The 18601-nt window shown below is 34.3% G+C and overlaps 1 protein-coding gene across 1 annotated transcript; it reads left to right on the top strand.

Annotated features, from left to right (window-relative positions):
- Nucleotides 1-15058: 15058 nt before the first annotated feature.
- LOC149238315 (4-coumarate--CoA ligase) lies at nucleotides 15059-18120 on the top strand. The gene is made up of 5 exons (XM_089372988.1): nucleotides 15059-16280; nucleotides 16679-16877; nucleotides 16966-17111; nucleotides 17205-17272; nucleotides 17696-18120. Exons 1-5 carry the CDS (start codon nucleotides 15288-15290, stop codon nucleotides 17901-17903), a joined length of 1614 nt encoding a protein of 537 aa, XP_089229114.1. The 5' UTR covers nucleotides 15059-15287; the 3' UTR covers nucleotides 17904-18120.
- The last annotated feature ends 481 nt before the right edge of the window (nucleotides 18121-18601 follow it).

Here is an 18601-nt window from a genome sequence, read left to right as displayed (position 1 = left end):
TTACATATTGGAAAGAAATTTATTTGAGTCATTGTAAGAGTAAAAATACCCTCCAAGACCTCGTCATAAGTTCTCAACAAGTCGTCCTTTAAAAGAAGCTATAGACCTATCTAGAAGGAGGTGTTGGCCTAGACATGATGACAAGTTGACTTAATTGCATGGGTAAGAAGACTATATAAAGAGGACTTGACCTCACTTGAAGAAACATCAATCAAGCATCCACGAAGAAGAAAGAAGTGCGAGAAAGGAAGGAAGAAATCCTCTTAAGAAGCAAAGAGAAGGAGAAGAAGATCGAAGGTTTCTAGTATTGTTTTTGGGTCCCTCCACTCACATGTGTGACTGCAGCTAGGGTTTCTGCAGTAGGGTTATATCATACTTTAAAAGAACAAAGACCATGGTCAATAAGTAAGCTTCATTATTAGCTGAAATCACAAAGAGAAGGGTGCAAGTCTAGTGAAGAACAAGAGCCTCATAGAGCTGCCCAATCAAACACTCACATGTGGCATAATGGTAGTTATATGTAGGTAGAAAATTACAGGTATGTGATAAGAGGCAAAAATTTAAGAGACGTTGAGAAAAGTGGTGTAGAAGATAGTTTGATTGATTTGAACTTATATAGGAACACACCAGAATATAGATACAAACATAAACACTGAGATGTGGCATAAATAAAACTTCATTTCATTAATATCAAAGAACTGAAATATGCTTACATATAAAATGGAAATAAACTAGCTCGGGCGATGGTAGCTTATCTCTGAGAAGAAATGTGGTGGCTACATGCCTCTAAACTATGTTATAATGAGGCTTAAGAGCCTTTTTATTATTGAACAAGGGAAAACCCTAAACAACCAAAACCCTAATCCCCGAAGATGAAACGTCAAGAGTTTGTTGTAACAACCCTGGTGAAAATTCCATGTAATAAAAGTTAATAAAGGAAAAATAATAACCACGGTTGATGGGACACTTATTCCAAGTTTAATGTTGGGAAAGACATCCTAGTGTGGGTGTCATTTGGTTATTAATGGCTAAGGAAATTGGCAAAGGAAAAATGGCATTTTTGGCACAATTATTTATAAAAATAATGAAAATTAGGAGAAAAGGAAGATGAAAGGTCAAAGGTTGAATGTGAGGAGGAAAATGAAGGAAAATAATGGAAATGAAGAAATTAGAGGCCTAATTGCTAAAACGTCTTTTGAGGATCAGTTGGTAACCTTTTGTCAGATCAGTTTTGGAGCTCTCTCATTATTCTTTGTCTCTCATACTCTTGGATACTTAGAGTTTTCTTGGAGCACGCTTGGAGAGTGTGGCATACTTGGAGTTTTGGAGAAAGAAGGAAAAGGAAGAGTAGGAAAGCGCAAGAAGACATCGAGGTCAGTAACTACATTGGGTTTTTCCTGCAGGTACCATGTTGCATGTTTGTTTTCCTCACTAGTTTTGGCATTCATGTCATACGCATGTGGTTTATTGGTCATGATATGTCATTGGCATAGAGGATGGCTAGGATTGACAGTGGATTTTCCTAGCCTTTCCATTTCTTGGTTAGCCTTGGTGATTTTGGATTTATTTCCTTGTTTTGTTTTGGTTGTTTCTCATGTTTCCTTAGCTTGGGTTGAGTTACTAGTCTTGGAAGCCCTGTAACATCTTGGGTTGAGTTACTAGTCCTGGAAGACTTCGTTGGACAAATGCTCTGTAAGCCCTTGGTGGGTTAAGTTACTAGTCATGGAAGCCCCAGTTGGACAAATGCTCTTGAAGCCTAGAATACATTTTGGATTGAGTTACTAGTCCTGGAAGCCTTGGTTGGAAAAATTCTCTAGAGCCTTGGAAGTCTTGGATAGAGACCAATCTAATGATGGTTTTGTGATGTCTGACCATGAGGTGGAATCATTGTTTGATGGTTTGAGGTGGGTGGCCTCTGGAAGCCCTGGATGGTTTTGGATTGATGTGTTCTATGAGATCCCACATTCATTCTTGGAATATGGCACGAGGGTGATTGACTGAAGAGAGATTTGGCTCAACCATTCTACGTTCAGGTGGAACGTGGAAGTCCCATCCCGAGATTAGATTTTTCATGATCAATATGAGGTTATTTCTCCTTGTATCTCTATGAGCATTATATGGGTTTATGTGTGGATTATATGGATGTGATTTCCTTGGTATTTATGTTGCTATCATGCTGGTTATGTATATGATTTATGACAATAGCTATGTATAATGAATCTCATCATGTTTCTACTTGTAAATGAATGAACAAAGTATCTATGACCTAATTGATTAAATGGAAGTTAATGTGTTGAGGCATCAATGCTTCTCAGCGATTCTAAGCTAAGTACGATACCCCTACGCTTAAATCTGTTATTTACTCATGTAGATTACATATTTGTGATATGTTTGACGAAATGCTTGTCATGGTTAGTAGGGGTCTAGTCAAGGTCTTGTTCAAGTAATTGTATTTGTACTGTCATTTCTATGTTATCTTACTGTTATGAAGGTGTCATTCAATTATGAGCAGTGACCTGGGCTCTGGGCTTGAAAAAGTGGCTCAAATATCAAAGACATTGCCACAACACTAAGCAAAATAGTCCCTAGACACTGGAATGCCTTGTCATGAGAGCGTCCAGAGCCTCTTGGACGCTGGCAGACCTATAGCATGGGAGTGTTCGGGGGTAAAGTGGTCCAAAAGCTCAGTGGGATGTAGGGACTGGTTGGAATAAAGGTTGGGATGGTTCCTGAGGGTCCTAATGTTGATGTTGAAGGTCTGTATGATGTGTTTCCATCATTTCCACTCCCTTAACGTAACTTAGAGGTCGAATCATATCATAGTGGCCTCTCATCGCATGTTTACCCTAGTTGGCCAGTTAGTTGGTTAGATGTGGGAGGAGGGTGTTACATTTACGGGCCCCATTGGGGTTATTTGGGCAACCAACTTCCCAGGGTTATAACTTGGTCATATGATCTCCATTTGGCACATACAATACCTCATTGGAAATATCTCTCCAAGTAATACAATATTTGTCACATGTCTACCACTATGGCTCTATTGCGGACCTTAAAAAAATGTCGTTTAGGGGGTTAAAACAACTTCGAAAGTTCACGACTTGAAAAACTACTAAAAATAGTAAATGCTGCTATAATCAAGGAAACATATGAAACTGACTGAAGGTCTAGGTGGAATAGGCGGGTGGCCACCAATATCCGTTTGGATCATTGACTAACGTTGACTTGAAGAGGAAGAATAATTGTTCAAGGAATCTTTATGACTTGGTCTTGGAGAGGTTCTTGGTCAAGGGTCTTGGTCTTGGAGTTCATCAATTGAAAATTCTATAAGAAGAAGAATTGTGTGGGTTTTCCTCTCAAGCTTGGAGAGGTTTTGACCCTGGATGATAACCTATATATCGTGTCTATTGTCTCATAGTTATTTATGATCTGATAGTTGTTTGATGATAGAGAACACTAATAATAAACAAGTGAAAGCTAACTAAGTGAAGTAAAAATATATCATAAGCATTTATCATTGAAATATAAATCACCAACACTTATTGTCCCTAGATTTCTCAACACCCTATAGGTTAAAATTTCTTCTTGAGGGAAACAATAAAAGTAGCCAAGGTGGGTCCTACAATTATATCCCAAACTCTTCTTTTTTGTTTCTCTCCCAATAACCTTCCTACCATTCTTTTACACGGGAAATGACATTTAGGAGTGCGAATGTGGTGTTCTCATTATCGAAAAAAGCTTGAACAAACTAAAATCCCTATAATAGATTTAACCATTTCTCCAAAGCATCTACATCTATTTGGCCTTCGAATAAGGATATATCAGACTTAACTTGTACCTTTAAGGGTGTTGCACCTCCAAAATTGTTTCTCATTGAAAGTACATTCGTCGTTATTGGAAGTTGTTGAAATATTTAGGATAAGTTGTCCATCATCTCATTCCTTTGTTGCATGAGTGCTTCCTTAATAAAAAACTTGATAGGACATCCTACTCCATCATCTCTCTTTTCTTTTACCATGGGATGTCAATTTTTTTAGAAAGAGTGATTGTTCCCAAGTGAAACCTGCTCAAGACCCAACTCTGTGTACCATAACCTTGTCGAGGGCATGCATTGAGGAAAAAAAAGGAAAAAATCACTTTAATAACATTGATATGGGTTGTAAAAGGGAAAAATGAAAAGTCGGAAAGGAAATGGAACACAAACAAATAGACATATAGCAAAGAGAATAGTAATATAGTGAAAAGCCAACTTATATTGATAAATAAAATAATAGAATAATGTAGAACACAAAGTGGCTAGGAAGGTGCTAGCTAACTATGAAGGGAGAGAGATGCCAGCTACATGCATTAACAAAATATATTACAAGAGGCTAGAAGAATGGTCATTTAACATACAGAAGGAACCCTATAGGTCTAAAACTCTAACCTAGAAGATGAAGCACCAAACAGTTTGTGGGTCCTAAGGTGGTTAGTTAGTACATCAAATTCCCAATGAGGAAAATTTTGCATACGATGTCCATTTGGGGTGCACAGTAGCCCGTTAGAAAGAACTATTCAAGTATTACAAGTTTCAACTAGGAAAAGGGCATGCCATGGAAAACTCTAGCAGCTTGAATAGATAAAAAAATATCATTTAGGGCCTCAAAATGGCCCTGGAAGTTTGGGACCCAAAAAACCATAGAAAAACTTCCAAGAAGATAGAGAACCCTTAATTCAGTGGAAGAAGTGGGTGGGAATTGATTTCCACCTAGATCAAAAGGAAAGAAGAATGTAGGAATACAAGGAAATCCTATTATTTGGTTTCATCACATATAATACCCTTAACTGTAAAGCTTTCAGGAAAAATACTTTTGAAGGAGGGTACTATGTTATGACCCCAAAGGGAGCCTATATTGATTTGAATGTATATGGTATGATCCAAAGGGCGGGCATATATGGAGTTAAATATATATATATATATATATATATATATATATATATATATATATATATATATATATATGTAATTGTATATGCAATAGGGTTGGCCTAATGATAAATGGTCACATGGAAAATTTGTGAATAGGTATATATAGAGTTTATATACTCATTATTTAGGAGATGTCTTTTGGATGTATGAATGTAATTGGTATTTGGAGGAGTTTCTCCAATTCTTCAAGGAGTTATTGTGTAACTTATTCTTATATATGTTGTGGTTGTGCTTCATGTTCAAATTGGAGTACATGGTGTGTACTTTTGGTTTTTTATGTATTTGGAGGATAATACATAATATCTCTTTTCATATGTCATGTGATGCCACTTGGGGTAGTAAGAGTGGTCTACCCCAAGAGAAATTATTTGGACCAACTCTTTATACCCTAATCATGTTGAGTACATGCAATAAAAAACAATAAAAAGTAAATTATTTTGATATCACTGATCTTGATTGTGTATAAAATGAAATGAAAGGTGGGAATGTGAATGGACATACACACAAGCACACAAACTGAGAAAAATTGCGAAGAGCACAACAATGAAAATGAAATCTATTAATAAATGAAATAACAAAAGATTGTGAAACACAATATAATACAAACTAGCTAGAATTGTGGTTTTTTATCTCTAAAGAGAGAGTTGTCAAATATGCTCATTTAAAAGTAAACCCATTACGAGAGCTAAAAATGGCTTTTTGACATAAATTAATAAACCATAAGAGGAAAAAACCATAAAGCTCCATAACCCTAACCCTAGGATATGAAGTGGCCAAAGGAATGTGGGCCCTAAGGAGTCTAGTTGATACATCAAATTCTTGAGCTTGCAACTTTTTCATACAAATTCCATTTGGGGTGCACAATAGCCCATCAGAAATATATTGATGAGATTCAAAATAATTTCAATAAAATATAAGAAATTCCATGGAAAGCCTAACCTATTATAGTACCCAAAAAACATTATATAAGGCCTCAAAACCATGTGGGAACTTTGAAACCTAAAAAAATTGTAGAAAATATACTAAGATGGGGAACCATTCTGAGTCAGTGAAAGAGGTGGTTAGCCACCAATATCCATCTAGAACATAAAAAAATTGGCAGACATAATTATTCAATAGGACTTTGGTTCAAGTTTTGAGGGCTAACAATTAGAAGCATTGAAGACCTGAAATGAAATTTGATCTATATTTAACACTATTAGAATAGAGTAACCCATATTTCTACGAGTAAGTCCCTTTTTGAAACTTAGTTTGGTATTTTCTATTTTTTCCCTTAGATGTTGTATATGGATAGAAAATAAGAGTGAGGGAAAATGTCATAGGAGAAGCATTAAAAGTGGAGAATTTTTTTTAAAGGACTAGGGAGACCCATTTGCAAGTATAGTAGCCATCGATGAAGTCACAAGGAAGGTATAATGCTTAATCTTATCAACATAAAACTGAGAAAATATTTGAGGTAGGAGACAAAGTTTGGCTACAATTGGATATGGAAAGAATACAAGGCCCTAGTAAGAATATTAAGACTCAATTTTATGGACCTTTTGAGATATTACAGAACATGGGTAATAATGTTTACAAACTTAGTCTTCCCTTGTACATGCACATTTACTCAGTAGTGAATGTAGAAAATTTGGAAGTCTATGATTCTTCCATGTTGGATCATCAATATAAGGAGTAGGTCCTACCATCATAGAGGACTTAGCACTAGAATCCCAAGCAAAGTTGAAAAAATATAGAGTTTTGTAGAAGAAATCCAAAACTACTAGATAAGGGAAACATGACTTTTGGTAGATTGGGTTGAAAGGAAAACTTCTAGGAAAGGAAAAGTGGTACTATAGGGAGAATATAGAGGAAAATTTTCTTCATATTATTTAGTAAAATCTTTTAGGGACCAAAATCCTCCCACATCGGGAGGTATAATCTAGTTTGGATCGTAATTTGACATCTATCTTCGTACTTTTTGGGTGGAAGAATTGGCCTATTTTATTGGTAGGTCCCAATTTGGAAATTTGGGATCTAGATACTTCCAAAACTATTTTGAGGCATCAAATGGCACTTTTTGGGGTCAAATATTTGTGCACATAACTCCAACTCTTTGACATTGTTCTACACACCGAGATATTTCCAATGGTGTGAAAAATCACCTCAATTAAAGTTATCATGTGGAAGTTACACCTTTTACAAATTGACCTACCTTTTTTACCACCATAGTATCAAGTGGATACTACATCAACCTCATTACTCACGATTGTGGGGCTAACCATATGTGGAGTTTCAAGAAGCTTCTAGAACGTCCAAATCCTAACACTAATTAAGGGTTGACACATGCAAAAACCCTTATCCTAGATGACTATTACATCATGTTAAATATTGTGCCACTATGAGGAGAAGGGGTTCCATTATTATTTTACGATTGTACCTGTTCCATAGTAGAGCAGAGATTGTAGAGCGAGAATTGAGAGCTTAATATGGGGGAAGAAGATTCTTTAGTAGTTGTTTAGGCCATAGTGTCAAAGGAAACTCCATAGTGAGTGCCCCTTTGTTGTATATTCATTTTCATAATTGAAAAAAAGAGAGTAGAACACAAGCCTCACCTTTTAGTTGGTTTTTCTCCCGTATTAATTTACATATGATACATCTTGTGTTGATTTGTATAGATTTTGTATTCATTTATTTGTTATTTCATTTTTGAATTTTAGTCATTTTCATAACTCTCAACAATATAATAATGACAATAAATATGATATCTAAAAAAATAAATTTGTATTATTATAAATTTAAAATCCATTATAATAAGAGCCAGTAAAATATCTATAACAATTAACATGTCATTTATCCTTACTATAATCACAAATTTGTAACTTCTACTCAAAAAAGTGTTTAAAAGTGTGTTTCATACATTATTGATTAAAGAAAATATGTTTTTAATGATGCTTTATATAGTATTCTCATGGAATTTAATCTTACTCTAAATAATTTAAGTATTTTCCCTTTTCTAATAGTGAAAAATAAAATGAAAGGAAACTAATTATTTTAACTTGAAATATAATATATACAAAATTGATGGAACTATGGCTATCAAATGTATAGATATTTATGGGTGCCAAATCCATTTTATATTAAGAATGGCATTTTTTTTAATAAAAAATTACAATCAAAATAGAATAATTCAAATTTCAAAACCATTTAATTTTATATATTAAAATTATTGTTAACAAAATAGAATTTGTGTGGGGTTTAATCTACTAATAATAATGTATATAACTTATTATATTTAATAAATATACTTATTTATACTTTAATTCGGGTTATTTTAATCTGCTTTAAAATAATCTAAACATTATGATTATGATATTTTTTTAAATTTTAATCAAAATATCAATAATTAAATTATTTTGAATTTTATTGTTATATTTGTAATGGTGTTAGGCGCAATCTAATTAATAGACATTTTGGTATTTTTTCGTTAAATTTAAATAATATGATTTTGGACAAAATTATTTTTATTTTCTGATTTAAAATGTATTTTTGAATATATAAATAAATTCAATACCCTAAAATACTCTTAAAACACTCAAATTTTACCAATTATACAACTCAAACTTACTATTAAAAAAAACAAAAATTAACCTAACACAATACAGCCTATTCATAAATTGCTTACCTTACCGCTCTTTTATCACCAATGTTGATGGAGACCCCACCTCCGTTGTTATGTCCAATGTTGATGGAGGCACCCCTCATGCTGACATCAGCATGAGGATATGATTAACATTGCAGACAGATTACTTCATATAAGCGTTAGGGATCTGCCACTATTACATCATGTTAAAGCTTTTTCTTTCAAATCCATTCCCCAATTCGGATGGATAATATTCATAAATTTCTTTATGTCACCGTTATTATACATCTGAATAATATACGTACTCCACACATGTATAATAAGGTATGTTTTTTAAATATTTTTTTAAATAAATAATAGAAATAATAATTATAAATTAAATTAAATTAAAAAATTAAATCACTTTGTGTTAAATAAAAAATTAAATTATAATTGAGCTTAATATTTGGATTTATATCCAATTTAAGTTAAACGTTAAGAAAAAATCTATAATTTTATTGGATATAGTTATAACAATGATTATAAAGTTTATTGGTTTTCTGGTTAATATTATTTAGGTTAAAATAATTTTTAAGTTTTGGAATAATTTTTAAAATTGTTTTTTATTGGTTAAGAGTTTGTTTTTTTAGATATAAGAAAATAATTTAATGTCCCCAAAATTAGAGATGTTTAGTAAAAATCAAAGTCTATCTCTTTACAAAGTACCAATATGTTATTTCAAAGAGCATGGTTTTCCATAAACCATGGTGATGAGTAAACGTGCATTTGTAAATTGTAGCTAGTGATAATTGTCCTCACTATTGGTTAACAAATGATTTATAATAAGTTTTGTCACTTTAAAAAAAATGGCATCATTATGTTAGTAATAAAGTTGCAAAAATGTTGTATTTTGGAGTTGTATATATGTTAAAGGTTAAATATGAAGTGTCATATTGTTTAGCATTCATTGTTTATTATTGTGCATATGCACCTTTAAAACTCATCATATAAAGTAAGAATTATTTTAATAGGAGTGCCATGACCTTTGTATACACTCATTACATTAATAACCCAAAAATTAACCTAGAGGCATGACATGTGAGTGATATTAATACTAAGTGAAGAAATCAAATTATTACATTCACTAAAGGATTTACACTAGAACAATGAACATCACATAGATAACAAAATATCCAGGTGGCTCTAGAAAGACTCAAAATTCAATTTTATTAGATTTCATCAAAACTAGAACCAGTGCGAAGAGCTCGTCGTCCTAATTCCAATGTCGCAGACAACACTGAAATCTGAATCCGTATGAGAAAATTATTGCAGTTTGAAGTTTGTACCAACAAACAAAAAAAGAGTTAAAAGTCAACGAGATGGTGCCACGTGGCACTCCCGCGATCTGCCACATGGTAGCCCAATCAACAGACCACGTGCACCACATCAGGTGATGTGGCAATATAACAAGTTGACACATGGCATGTAGGTGACAAAAGTGGCATATGATGTGGACCAATGAGAGCTTGCCATATGGCCCAATCACATGGTGTGACATGGCACCTCAAATTAGGCCCAAGTGGCCTTGGCATGGCACACCCTACATTTTTGTCTTATTCTCATGGTTTGGGGAGTCGTTACAATATGGTCATATGTATAACATATATTATATGGTTATAAAATTATATTAAGACCAAAATTGGGAGTCCATGGGTTTTGAACTAAAACCTCCCTAACAATAAGTAACTTAATATGACTATGCCAACCATTGTGCCAACTACACTTTATTATAAAATGACATTCAAATCGTTCAAAGGGAACCATGGAAAATGGATGAGAGATGATGGCACAAGTATGCCAATGAACACATGAATCTCAAGAAGGTTCTAGGAATATTGTTAGAGCATATGATAGGGAATATTTCAAAGAATATTCTCTATAAGGAATCTTTGAGGAATCTTTAAGATTCTCTCAGACTAATTTTTACGGTGTCAAAAGTATGTCGAGTTTATACTCAAATGAACTAGTTTTTCGCCAAGAATCTAATGGGGCATTCCATTTCTTCATTTGAGCAGAAGAATTTTTTCCCGTTTCCAAAATAGAATCTTTGAAGAATCTTTAAGATTCTCAGGGAGCCCAAAATTGACTGAGTTAGAAAGGGGTCGAGTTTACAGTCAGATTTCATGATTTTTTGCCAGGAATTCAACTGTACAATCTATTTCTTCAGCAGAGGTGTGCATTTTCAGGCCATCCCTAGAAGTGGAGGTATAAGATGCACTGATGCCATGTCTTCTTTTGATTTTTGCTGAGATGATGATTTGATGTTGAGATCTTTGTTTGCCATTTTGTTAGAGGATCCTTGTATACCACTTCATTTGAGAGTTTGATATTTCTTCATGCTGAAGGATAGATTTTATGAGTGAAAGTTCTTATAGAATAATGTATCGTGTAGAGGATGTCACTCTAGTTAAGAGAGTTCTTCCTTGTATTGACAAAGAACACATCATGTATTCATCATCATCTCGCAACATTTAATGAACCAAACTCCCCACCCTTGACATCAGGCCCGGAGACATAACCCACAATGAGTGAACTCTGTTATCAATTTGTGTGTATTCTTTGATTTGGTGGTTTCTTTTATGTTTCATTTTCTTTAAAGTATACACCTATGGTTTTTCATACTCTTTCACATGAAATTATGCTAACATCACAGAAGTAAAAGATCTTGGTTAATTTCGGTAGTTGAGAGAATCTGGACCAACAAATGTAAGTAAAAAGTGACCCATGAGACTTAACATGTAAATAATGTTAGTACCAAAGTGAGGAAATAATATATCACGTTATCTGAGAGATTAGACCAAAAAAACCAAGGAGCACCACATAGATAACAATCGCAAGACAAATACAACCCACAAAGAATAACACCAAAGCTTTTAATACCAAGGTATTGAAAAACACTATTACATCAAGGGGTCATTTAATCACTGAAAAACTTATCTTGGATAAAAAATTGTGAGATATGTTTCTTTTCCAAGGTTTTTAAATTTAATTAAATTAAATTTTTTTAATATAGTTCAATGTTTCGATTACAGTGATTATAAGAAAATTTTAGAGTAGGTTCCCTAACTTTAGGGAAGCACACGACTATATATAACTACTTCATTCCAAAATCTGATCAAGCAATATGCCTTGGATGCTACTTTGTGTTCGTTTTCTCAATTTTCCCTTGCATTTATAACATATCTTAGTTATAGAGGATATTGTGAATACTTTGTGTAGTGAAATAAAAATACATTTTGAGAGAGCTATCACTATGCTTAATTGAGATTGGTCTCAGTAAGGGTCTTTTGGACAAAATGACTATTTTTTAGATGGACTTAAGTCTTGGATTATGAGAATAAAACACTGCTATGTTAGATTTGTCATCTTTGATGACATTTGTAGAATTCTTATCCTTATGCATCAACTCATTCTTCATGAAAAAATGAGTTCTATCTAAATTAAAAAGTTGGGCATTTCCAATGGTTAATAAGAGGAAGGCTCAAGAGAATCAACAAACACAAGATTTTGAGAATGGTAATCCTAGTTGTCCAAAACTACCACTTGGGGAACCTTGCCTTGTATGAAGGGATAAAGCAAAGGCCAATGATAGTGGAACTTTCTCCTCATCGAGGATAAAAGTTATACTTATTCTTGAGAATGGTAATCCTAGTTGTCCAAAACTACTACTTGGGGAACCTTGCCTTGCATAAAGGGATAAATAAAATGCCAAGGATAGTGGAACTTCCTCCTCATCGAGGATAAAAGTTATACTTATTCTCTCTTCCACCTCATCGAGGATAAAAATTATACATATTCTCTCTTCCTCCTCTTGGAGTATAAAAGTTATACATATTCTCTCTTTTAAGGGAATAGGGTGGTTTTCATGAAACATTTTATTATGATAAGAAATTGGTTCTATCTTCTTTATTTGGTCTCTCATTTTTTGAGTTACAAGTAAACAATATGGATCCTTTTTCACAAGATAGGATAAGTTGAAAAGAAAAAGAAAAAGAAAAAGAAAATAATACTTTTTTTTAAGTAAAATACAAAATAACATGTACAACAATTCTAAGTTATGAAAATTATTAGAAAATTACACCCACTTTAAGTTAGGTCAACTTTTAACAACATAGGGAGTGGTTTAAAAGGTGTTATGGAGCTTGGAGAAGGTGAGTAAGGAGGAAATAAGACAAGGGAGTGGTAGGCCCTCACTCAGATCTTAAACCAAAGCTTTACGATGGTTGGATTTGCTCAATAAGCATGGCAAGTTTTCCTTGTAAAGCAATAACTCGAATTGAGAAATTAGTAACTTTTGGCGATCATAGATGGATATGGTTTGGGTGAGGCTGATGATATAAAGTCTTCGTGCAATGTGAAAACTCTTGTAACATATACGTCATTGTTAACATTTATCCATAAATTCATCTCACAACAAGAAAAGTTACAAAAATAGAAAAAAAACAAAATATTCATCTTTAACCTAGTTATAATTGTATTCACCAGATTCAAACTTAATCCCTTAATATAAAAAAATTCTTTAACAATACAGTTTAATCACAACCTCCTCAAACAAATTAAAATAGATTAATAAATAATTAAATTTAACTATTTTCAAAGAAAATATTATACAAAATTCATTAAAACTTTAAAATAAACATAATCACTGAAAATGTGAGTACGTTTAAAAGGACGCTGATCACAAAATTTTCGAAAACATAAACTAACTTGAAACTCTACCTTTTAAAAATGAGTTTGTCGTCTCATTAACTCATTTCTAGTTTCATAGTTCGAATCTAATTAACGTATTTTTTATTTTATGGAATAAGGGTGTTTTAATAACTGATTTTGGAATTTTTTTAGTATTTTATTGGTTATATGTTATGGATTTTTTAAATATATATTTTTGGTTTAGTTTACTTAAATTTTGGAAAAGATAGGTAAGAATTATAAATTGGATTGTGATTGAGTGTTTTATGGATTCTTTTAAGATGTTAAATTTATATCTGCAATTCAAATTTTATTTTGAATGACAAAAAATTATAATTGGATAAAAAAAAGTTTTGTTGAATTTAGAGTAAAAATTTCAAAATCTAAAATAATTAAACACTATTATTTTTAAAAGATTTATTGGTAAATTTGATCTTAAATTTAGTTAAAATTTAGAAAAAAATAATTTTAAATTATTAAACGTGTGAAATCAAATATTCCAAATGTTTTCCAAAATATTAAATTCATTTGGCATTCAAAATACAATTTAAATAACAAAACTTCATGAAATAGATTAACCAATTTATATGAAAACCAAAAATCTCAAATAGAATTTAAATTACAAAACATTATGATTTCATGAAAGAGAATACCCAGTTTCCAATAAAATAAAAACCTCATGGCTGGTAATTAAGATCTCATTAATTAATTCCCTTTTTTTTACAATAGAAAATATCTTTATATTTTATACGAGAAATATAAAATGTTTCTGTATGAGGACTATTAATTTTCAAACAAGTTTCAAAGTCATTACATTAAAGCTCATCATATCATTTGTGGGTTTGAAATTAGATAAAGGGAATCCCACATATTTCTCTCTATCTCCCAAAATAAACCCAATTAATATAGTTCGAAATCCATGTTTTTGGAAATTGGGAATTTGTTTTATATAGTAATCTATTTGTTATACATTTTAGAGATTTTCCAGACATATTTTCTAGCCTAATTTGCCCTAAGATTTATTGGAATGAAGGTTTGAGTTGTAAACTTTTAGTGATCCAGAGGGCAATATTTCTCTCAATCTCCCAAAATAAACCCAATTAAATTGGAATTCCATGTTTTTGGAAATTGGGAAACTTTTTTTACCCAGAGATCTATTTGTTATAAATTTTAAAAATGGTTCCTAATCTAATTTACCCTGAGATTTATTGGAATGAAGATTTGAGTTGTAAACTTTCAGTGATCCAAGTGTCCTCGTTTTTGAAGATCCTAAATCTATTATATAGTCAAAAACACATTTTACACACCATTAAATCTAAATTTAAATCATTTTTTGTAAGTGGGATTTCCCATGCTATTGGCTAAGCCATTTTTCTTATTGTAATCTAACCAATTCCAATTTCCACCCTGGTGTGAACTGACTGACAAATGCGGTCCGAAGACAGCGAATCAAATGTCTGGGTGATCGGTCAAACAAGCGGTGGGCGAGAGAGCGCGGGTGTTGGCCTAGCCGGGAAGGGGGTAGGTAGACGGCGTATTACCGGCGAGTTGTCCGAATGGAGTTTTCGGGGTAGGTAGCAACGTAGACGTCAATGGAAGAAGTCATAATCTCCGTCAAAAATCCAACCGCTCCTTCACATCGCATAGTTGGTGGCCACGGGACCCTCCACCCACTCACTCAATCGATCGCCTGCCGTGGTTGCCCATTATTCAACCATACGCCACTTGACTCTTCACCAACAATTCCAGGCCGGCTTTCCAGACAATGTACTGCACAGGAAAATCCAATATAAAAAGCCGGCCTCTGCTTCCTTCTCAGTAGCCCCCAGCTCATTCAATTCTTCCCACTGCAGGCTACATTTGTCAGACACGTTTTCCGCCATTTTTCGCCTGTTTCTGCGGAGAATTTGATCAGATTCGGATTGGGATTGAATCAATTGAAAGGTTTTTATTTTCAGTATTTCGATCGCCATGGCCAACGGAATCAAGAAGGTCGAGCATCTGTACAGATCGAAGCTTCCCGATATCGAGATCTCCGACCATCTGCCTCTTCATTCGTATTGCTTTGAGAGAGTAGCGGAATTCGCAGACAGACCCTGTCTGATCGATGGGGCGACAGACAGAACTTATAGCTTTTCAGAGGTGGAACTGATTTCTCGCAAGGTCGCTGCCGGTCTGGCGAAGCTCGGGTTGCAGCAGGGGCAGGTTGTCATGCTTCTCCTTCCGAATTGCATCGAATTTGCGTTTGTGTTCATGGGGGCCTCTGTCCGGGGCGCCATTGTGACCACGGCCAATCCTTTCTACAAGCCGGGCGAGATCGCCAAACAGGCCAAGGCGGCGGGCGCGCGCATCATAGTTACGCTGGCGGCTTATGTTGAGAAACTGGCCGATCTGCAGAGCCACGATGTGCTCGTCATCACAATCGATGATGCTCCCAAGGAAGGTTGCCAACATATTTCCGTTCTGACCGAAGCCGACGAAACCCAATGCCCGGCCGTGAAAATCCACCCGGACGATGTCGTGGCGTTGCCCTATTCTTCCGGAACCACGGGGCTCCCCAAGGGCGTGATGTTAACGCACAAGGGCCTGGTGTCCAGCGTTGCCCAGCAGGTCGATGGTGAAAATCCCAATCTGTATTTCCATTCCGAGGACGTGATACTCTGTGTCTTGCCTCTTTTCCACATCTATTCTCTCAATTCGGTTCTCCTCTGCGCGCTCAGAGCCGGGGCTGCGACCCTGATTATGCAGAAATTCAACCTCACGACCTGTCTGGAGCTGATTCAGAAATACAAGGTTACCGTTGCCCCAATTGTGCCTCCAATTGTCTTGGACATCACAAAGAGCCCCATCGTTTCCCAGTACGATGTCTCGTCCGTCCGGATAATCATGTCCGGCGCTGCGCCTCTCGGGAAGGAACTCGAAGATGCCCTCAGAGAGCGTTTTCCCAAGGCCATTTTCGGGCAGGTCAGTAATCTTAACTTTCCTTTTAAAAATTCTAAGAATGAAAATTTATCTTAAATTTAGAAACTTTGGCTGATCTTTCGAAAATCTGCTAAATTATTTGGAACCTTGGCCGATCATTTTGAAATATGCGAATTCTTTTAGCAACCTCCAAATTCTTTTAGCAATCTACAAATCTTTTTAAAATTTATAATTGAAAATCTGCTAAATTTTTTGGAACCTTGGCTGATCTTTTTAAAATATGCGAAATCTTTTAGGAACCTGCAAATTCTTTTAGCAATCTACAAATCTTTTTAAAATATATAAATGAAAATGGACCAATTTTTCTAGCCCCTTGCTTTTCCTTCCAAATACCCTACCTAGTTTTGCATCTAACAGGCCCAATCGTTTAACTTTTTCAGGGCTACGGCATGACAGAAGCAGGCCCGGTGCTGGCAATGAACCTGGCCTTCGCAAAGAATCCTTTCCCCGTCAAATCTGGCTCCTGCGGAACAGTCGTCCGGAACGCTCAAATAAAGATTCTCGATACAGAAACTGGCGAGTCTCTCCCGCACAATCAAGCCGGCGAAATCTGCATCCGCGGACCTGAAATAATGAAAGGTATGTTTTCTTTTTCCCTAAATCTTACCTGCCCTTGTCCTGGAGCCTCTGTATTTTAAATATCTAACCCTAATGTCCGCCATTAAAGGATATATTAACGACCCGGAATCCACGGCCGCTACAATCGATGAAGAAGGCTGGCTCCACACAGGCGACGTCGGGTACATTGACGATGACGAAGAAATCTTCATAGTCGACAGAGTAAAGGAGATTATCAAATATAAGGGCTTCCAGGTACACCTCCATTCCCTCTCTGCCGTTAAACTGCCTGTCGCATTGTATTTTCAGTCATTTTCCGGATTGGAAAACTTACATTTTTTTGTCCAGGTGGCTCCTGCTGAGCTGGAAGCTTTACTTGTGGCTCATCCGTCAATCGCTGACGCAGCAGTCGTTCCGTAAGTCCACCTTCAGTAACCAATGATGACTCATAATATTTCAGTCAGTTAAAATAATTAAATAATTTTTTTGGTGGATTGCCCAAAACACTATGGAACGAAAGAGTTTCTCATTTTTAGTACATTAAAGTAGTTCAAATTGTTAAATCTATTCCTGTATTCAAAAAATTTATATAATAAAGGAAATTTATATAATTGGTGAAATGTTAAATTAATTTATATATTAAAAAAATTATAATCTCGTTTAAAATTATTTCACCATCATTTTTTTAAATTTTGTTCAAACTTATAGGGTGAATTTATATAAAATTTTAAAAAAAATCGAGAATCTTTTCCTCCATCATAATTAAAAAAAATTACAAAAAAAATTCACTTATAACATTGTTATTAACATGATGTTTTATTTAATTGTTGTGCTTACAGTCAACAGCACGAGGAGACGGGCGAGGTTCCGGTGGCGTTCGTGGTGAAGTCGTCGGAAATCAGCGAGCAGGAAATCAAGGAGTACGTGGCAAAGCAGGTGATTTTCTACAAGAAAATACACAGAGTTTACTTTGTGGATGCGATTCCGAAGTCGCCGTCCGGCAAGATTCTGAGAAAGGATTTGAGAAGCAGACTGGCAGCAAAATGAAAATGAATTTCCATATGATAATTATAGGATTCCTTTCTGTTCACTTCTATTTATATAATAAAGTGGTGCAGAGTAAGCGCCCTATAAGGAGAGAGAGAGCTTATCAATTGTATCATATGGATTGTCAACGCCCTACACTCTTGCGATTGCTTTCAATATGCATATCACTATAAACGATATATGTTTTTTTTTATAAATTTACTGCACTTCTCGTTCAGTATATGATGGTTATTGTGTTCCACTTCCAATTTAATGATAATAATTTACTTTAATATAACATTAATGAATAATATAGTTTAAATAATTAAAGAAAAATAATTAATTCAATTCATATTTACATAAATGTGTATTATTAAAATTAAAATTAAAATTATTTTTTTATCATAATCTTTAAACCTCACAAGAGAATGGTTTAGAAAGATTTAGATTAGCAAGGTAATCTAATCACCCTTTGACCACTCAATATGCTAGATATTTAGAGAAAGGAAATTTTATAGGTTGAGTTACACAGTATACCAATTTTATAATATTTTTTTAAAGTAATATTATGATTTGTGATAATCTTTAAACCTCAAAAGAGAATGGTTTAGAAAGACTTAGAGTAGCAAGGTAATCCAATCACCCTTTGACCACTCAATATGCTAGATACTTAGAGAAAGGAAATTTTATAGGTTGAGTTACACAGTATACTAATTTTA

This window comes from Pinus tabuliformis, chromosome 8 (assembly GCF_031772625.1).
Source record: "Pinus tabuliformis cultivar Carrire ecotype Pingquan chromosome 8, CPIR1, whole genome shotgun sequence".
In the NCBI taxonomy this organism is placed as follows: domain Eukaryota; kingdom Viridiplantae; phylum Streptophyta; class Pinopsida; order Pinales; family Pinaceae; genus Pinus; species Pinus tabuliformis.
This window is presented reverse-complemented; position numbering and strand designations above follow the sequence as displayed.